General features: G+C 35.6%; 1 protein-coding gene across 1 annotated transcript; it reads left to right on the top strand.

Moving 5' to 3' along the window:
• The first annotated feature begins 811 nt into the window (after positions 1–811).
• On the top strand, positions 812–6,816 carry LOC110775812 (probable metal-nicotianamine transporter YSL7). Its single transcript, XM_021980412.2, has 7 exons — positions 812–1,212; positions 2,174–2,334; positions 2,444–2,541; positions 3,354–3,488; positions 3,583–3,772; positions 4,694–5,210; positions 6,133–6,816. Exons 1-7 carry the CDS (start codon positions 861–863, stop codon positions 6,696–6,698), a joined length of 2,019 nt encoding a protein of 672 aa, XP_021836104.2. The 5' UTR covers positions 812–860; the 3' UTR covers positions 6,699–6,816.

The following is a 6,816-nucleotide window of genomic DNA, read 5'->3' on the forward strand; positions in this document are numbered from 1 at the left end:
CAGAGTTGCTCATATTCAAGATGTGTATAATTGGCGCAAAGTGACCTATTTTGATGACTTGCGCATACTACATTACTCTAGGGAGTCTTGAAGGATAGTGGTATTAGTGATTAGTTTAGATCTGGCAAATGGCCAGGTCGGATTTGGATCAGGACTTCGGGTGAATATTGGTCCTTCATATCAGTTAGGTACTTTCGGGTTAGATCAGGTTTTTTCCAGATTAGATCGACCTTTTCGGGTTAGATCAGGTTATGTCGCTTTAGGTTTGGTCGTCATTCATAAAAATATTCAACATTATCATCATGTAACAATACTTCTTACAAGATAACTATGGGATAAGTGTAAACAGTTCAATTCGGAGTTTAATAGTTTATAGTATCAGAACTATGGAAAACGATAAGGGTTACATTTTCACATAGTTACAAGTGATTATTTAGGCGACTATAGTCTTACTTCTACTAATTTATGATCGAGAAGATGACAAATGAGACATGGACGAATATAGTAACATATTTTAGTGATAAGTAAAAAAAAACATCATTATTTTAAAAAGTAACTAAATTTTCATAAAAATAAAATAAAAACAATTAATTGTTATTCACATAATAATAATCCGGGACATGGCCCAAACCCAAATACTAGTTACCAACTTACTGCTAATTAAGATAAGGTAAAACCCTACGCCCCTACCTAAATTCAAGTAATACATAAATTCTAGGGAAGCATGGAAAACTTATTTTCCGAAATAAAGTGGAAGAAGGAACAAAAACACACACCCCCCCCCCCCCCCCCCCCCCTTATAAATACGACCTGGATAATTTGATTTGTCTACCAAACACTAATACACTATCATACAAACAATGGAGACTGACGGAGAGAAAACAGCAACGACGTCGTTAGAAACCGAAACTTCGGTGGAGAAGACGTTCGAGGCGACAGAGGTTCTGCCATGGAAACAACAATTGACAATACGAGCATTCGTAGTAAGCTTTGTGTTGAGCATACTTTTCAGCGTCATTGTTATGAAACTCAACCTAACAACCGGGATTATTCCGTCGCTTAATATTTCCGCCGGTTTGTTGGGGTTTTTCTTCGTTAAAACTTGGACTAAGTTGCTTGAGAAATCTGGTTACCTTAAACAACCCTTTACTCGTCAAGAAAATACTGTTATTCAGACTTGTGTTGTTGCCTCCTCCGGCATCGCCTTCTCCGGTAATTTTAACGTCTAATTAATTAACTTGTTCTAAATTCTGTATTTTTAGTAGTTTAGTTTATTTGAGTAGTTTTGCTAATAGTATCCAAGAATAATCAAGATTTTATTCAAATTCATATCATGGGTGAAATAATTGAAATATATAGTTTTTACAAGCTAAATAAGCAATAATTAACAATATTTATCTATTTATTTTTTAAGCATGAAATTTACCAGATTTTCGATAGTCAGTAAAACCAACCATGTGACCATATTTGTTTGAATCGCAATTTTTAACAACCATGATTACATCTTCGTTTTAATTTGTACCCTAATTTGTTTTTTAAAAAGAAATTAGAAATCTTGATAGGATAATATGTACTCCGTATTTATCTTTATTATATGAGAGAACACGTGAGGCGTTGTTAATTTGTTTATTAAAATCTAGAATCAATATACTTCAAGTCTTCCTTAATCTAGATTTAAATATTTGAGTTTGAATCTTATTTATATCAATGTAGTTGTTAGATAACACATTAAAAATCTTATGTTGAAATTGGAGACCAAAACATCCGAATTGAAGAAATTGGTCAATTAACATATTTTTCCTTGTACTCCGTATTATTGTAAGCCATGGTGTGTTTTGCATGATATTAACTGAAATCCAAACTTCACGGGCGACCAAGTTGGATAATGTTTTGTCATCTTATGGATAATGTTTTCACGAGCTTTTTATTGTCAGTTTTTAAAATACTATATATAAAAGTACTTAATATACTATGATCTATTTTTTTTTTTTGACCGGAATATAAATATGATTATAATTATGTAACTCGTATCATATGACTTTTGAAATATCGAAATCTGACAAAGATAGCGAACAAGTTTGTAATTATTTGTTTTGAATGAAGTAATGTATTAAAATTGACTAGCTATTCTTTTCCGTTTCAAAATAATCGTTACATTTTGTTAAACCTACAGGAGGATTCGGGAGTTATGTTCTTGGAATGAGTGATAGAGTTGCTCAACTGGGAGATAAAGGGTTTCTACTAGACACCAAGAACCCTTCTTTGGGATGGATGATTGGCTTTCTCTTTGTTGTTAGCTTCATAGGCCTCTTTTCAGTTGTTCCCCTCCGTAAGGTAAGTACGTACCATTTTCTGTTCTGATCAGTTTGATTGAAACTTCGTGATTGATGAACGTTTGATTGAATTTATGGAATAACAAATTACATGACCATTTTAATTGTAGATTATGATTATGGACTTCAAACTTACTTACCCAAGTGGGACTGCTACTGCGCATCTCATCAACAGCTTTCACACCCCCGAGGGTGCAATATTAGCCAAGTACGTAATCTTTACATACTTTAATGTAGTTACTATTTTGTAGGTAAATTTGTCAAAAAAATACCTTATAAAATTGTGTTTTTGCGAGAAACTACTTTATAAAAACCATAAAAAAAAAAAAAAAAATTGTTGTATTTAACTACCTTTAAAAAAGTTTATGTTGTAGTAATATACTATCTTTGACAGAATTATGAGCTCTGACTCAAAATTCCGGAGATGACTTTACGGTATGCAGCTCACGCGCTATTAAGTTACCCATTTTTCGTGAGATGCCACATGAGATACACATAGCAACGTCAACCCCGAAATTTCGATTTTACGTTCAAAATCTAGCTAAATATAGTATCTTACACCATAATTTTTTTTACAACGTACTTAATTACAACATTTTTTTTTCTCTTAAACTTGTTATGTTTTGATTATACGGAGTATTTCTCTGCACTTGAACTTGTTATGTTTTGATTATATTTCTCTGCACTTGAACTTGTTACATATATATGTGTGCACTACAAGAATTTGTATCTTTAACGACAACCTAATTACGACGGGTCAAAAATCCCGTCGCAAAAGCCTTTTGCGACGGGGCTAACAACCAAACAATGACGGGAATAACCGTCACAAATGTCTTTTACGACGGGTTTACGACAAATTTACGACGGGATTTCTATTAACGACGGCCCCCTTTTATGACGGGTTCGCGACAGGAAATCCCGTCGTTAATCAACGATTATTGGCCTTTCGCGACGGGATTTCCCGTCGTTAATAGTACAATTTCTTGTAGTGCTGACTTCCGCTCTTGAACGTACTTATAGGAAGAAAGTGAAGACACTAGGGAAATTTTTCTCCTTGAGCTTCTTGTGGGGTTGCTTCCAATGGTTCTTCACAGGAGGTGATGATTGTGGATTTGCAAGTTTACCCACTTTCGGTAATAAAGCCTACCAACAAAAGTACGTCTTACTCCACCATTTTCGAACAATTTACTACTATACTATACTTACAGACTATAAACTTAATATTTCCTCCGTTCCTTAAATATTTCAGATTTTTCTTTGATTTTTCTGCAACATATGTGGGTGTGGGGATGATATGCTCTCATCTTACAAATCTATCTTTACTACTCGGAGCAATTTTATCATGGGGTATCATGTGGCCTCTCATAGGCCAACACAAAGGTCATTGGTATGATGCAACTCTCTCTGATAGCAATCTTCATGGCCTGCAAGGTTACAGGGTAATTCAACTTTTTATATTTTGTCGTTTTCCAAAAGATTTGATTTAACTCAGGTTCCATTATATTCGACTTAATATTAGAATTTTTTCATACTTATCACCTTTTAAGTTTCACTTTTTTGTATTTACCACCTTATAAAATGTAATTTTATATTTACAACCTTATTTTTATGAAATTTTTTGTATTTACCACTTTTTAACGGATTTCATCCCATTTTTCATCCGTATGAGCCTCCCTTAACCAACCTCTTTAATTTACACATGGACCAAAGTTGAATGAAAACCATTAAGACAGGCCCGACCAGGCTATAAGGAGATACATTAGGACCTCCAGCACAGGGCCCTAAATGTTTGGGACCCCAAAAAATAAATTTTGGTGGTAATACGCATAGGATAATTATATTTTAATAGTAAAATGCGCAAATAACATCTACCAAATTAACTTTGGATCAGTGGTGCAACCTTCTTTAATTACTTTGTTGTAGGTTGTGGGATCTAGGTCACAATAGCTACATTATTTATTTATTTTTTTGGTTTCTAAGCTTTTTATCATGTTACATAGTTATTACTCATATCATTTACAATAACCACTTTTATCACTAGTAATGTACTTCGTATTACACTATAAAAAAATAATATTTAGTGTTATTAATTAATTATATTACTAAAAAAGGGCATCCTCTTCAAAAAATAGAACAGGGTTTCCAAATTTCCGGAGACGACCCTGCGTTAAGAGGTGGTGAATTTAAAACATTTCAAAAAAAATTAAGGTATTACATTTTATAAATACAAAATTCTAAAACTTAAAAAGTGGTAAATATCCCTTATGTTATTTAAACTTAAAAGGAATTTATCTGAACTTATTTTATCTGAAAAAACTGATTTTATCTGAAATAAACTTAACTTGATGATTATATTGCAGGTTTTTATTGGCATAGCGATTATTCTAGGAGATGGACTGTATAGTTTTGTCAAAGTTTTTGGACGATCAATGGTTGCGTTGTATAAACAGTATAAAACAAGAAATACCGGTGGAATACTTCCTTATAATCATCGTCCCAAACCAGAAGAACCATTCGATGACAAAAGAAGAAGTGAATATTTCCTCAAAGACAGCATTCCAAACTGGTTTGCATTAGCTGGTTATGTTGCAATTGCTGCAGTTGCCATTGGCGTACTTCCACAGATCTTCCATCAGCTCAAATGGTACCATGTGTTGGTCATGTATATTGTTGCACCTGTGTTGGCCTTCTGTAATGCTTATGGTTGTGGTTTGACTGACTGGTCATTGGCCTCTACTTATGGGAAACTGGCTATCTTTATTATTGGAGGATGGGCTGGTGCTTCTCATGGTGGGATTGTGGCTGGACTTGCAGCTTGTGGTGTTATGATGAACATTGTTTCAACAGCATCGGATCTTACTCAAGATTTTAAAACAGGTTAGACTTGTTTTACTCCTAGATAACATACTTATTTCTCCTAGTTAGAGATGGCTAGTTGGCACGTTGAGTCTGACCCAACCCACCTTGACACGGTTTGTAATGGGTTAGGTAGGTCGGACCACTTTATCACCTATGACACATGCAACTCACCCAACCCAATCGCACACGAACCCATCCCATCTAACCTTGTGACCCACTTAACCCACCATTCTAATTTAAACTACGGAGTATTTTGTATGTATGTTTAAAATGCTAAAAAGTAATTTAATTATTGTTTAAAGATACATAACTACATTTACTTGAGTAATGCAAATAACATAAAATTTATTTAATTTAAGTTCATATGAATTTTGTAATTCTTTTTAACGCTTAAGTAATTGGCCAAATCCACCAGACTCACATCAGCCTCCAAAACTCATCTAAACCCACCATACTCATATCAGCCTCCAAAACTCATCTAAACCCACCAGACCAATCATAATCACATCAGACCCCTAAAATTTGTCCAAACTCCCTGACCCACTCGACCCGCATCACCCACCATGACATATGTAACCTGTGACCAATCAACGTAATGTGTCCAATATTTCGACACAACCCACTAACCGACCCACAATTACTTCCAGTGTGTCGATCGTGTGTCAACTATCCCCACCTGCGACCTACCAAACCTACCCACGACCCCATCCACTTGACTTCTCATGTTTTGATCAAGTGTCAACTATCCCCAACCCACAACTCACCCAACCCCGCTTTCAGTGTTTTGATCGTGTATCACATATCCCCGACCCACGATCAACCAAACGGACCCATGACCCAACCAGCTCATCTCATTGGCAATCTCTACTCCTAGTGGAACTTGAAAAAATTGTCACACTAACATATATGTGTTTTCTTGTGGAAATTTCTCTCAAAACAGGTTACATGACGCTAGCTTCACCAAGATCAATGTTCGTGAGCCAAATAATAGGAACAGCAATGGGCTGCATCATATCCCCTTGCGTCTTCTGGGTATTCTACATGGCTTTCCCCGACATTGGACTACCAACTTCCAAATACCCAGCACCATTTGCATCCGTCTACAGAAGCATAGCCCTTCTTGGAATCGAAGGCGTAAGCACCTTGCCTAAGCATTGTCTAACCTTATGCATAATATTCTTCATCGTTGCAATGGCCGTCAATGGTCTCAAAGATTTGGTAGGGGAGAAGTATGCGAAGTTTATACCAATCCCGCTAGCTATGGCTATACCTTTCTACCTCGGAGGCTACTTTGCCATCGACATGTGCGTTGGTAGTTTGATACTCTTCTTGTGGCACTACAAAAATAAGGCGGAAGCTGATGCGTACGCGCCTGCTGTTGCGTCTGGGTTGATTTGCGGTGATGGGATTTGGACGATGCCGAGTTCTGTACTTGCTTTGATTGGTGTTAATCCACCTCTTTGCCTCAAGGTTCTTACTAGACGAAAAGCAAGCATGCTAACTTAGTGTAGTATATCATCAGATATATAATATCAATGTTTTATAACTAGTACTATGTAATTATGTTTGGATTAAAACTCAATCTATCTAGCTAATACAATTGTTTTTCTTAGCTGAACAATAA

This window comes from Spinacia oleracea, chromosome 4, assembly GCF_020520425.1.
Source record: "Spinacia oleracea cultivar Varoflay chromosome 4, BTI_SOV_V1, whole genome shotgun sequence".
Lineage (NCBI taxonomy): Eukaryota > Viridiplantae > Streptophyta > Magnoliopsida > Caryophyllales > Amaranthaceae > Spinacia > Spinacia oleracea.

Bases quoted from the DNA above. Each gene is read 5' to 3' on its own strand.
- LOC110775812 (XM_021980412.2), top strand. From the start codon at position 861: ATGGAGACTGACGGAGAGAAAACAGCAACGACGTCGTTAGAAACCGAA. The intron at 1,213-2,173 runs GTAATTTTAACG...TTAAACCTACAG, and splicing joins CTCCGGCATCGCCTTCTCCG to GAGGATTCGGGAGTTATGTT. The intron at 3,489-3,582 runs GTACGTCTTACT...TAAATATTTCAG, and splicing joins AATAAAGCCTACCAACAAAA to ATTTTTCTTTGATTTTTCTG.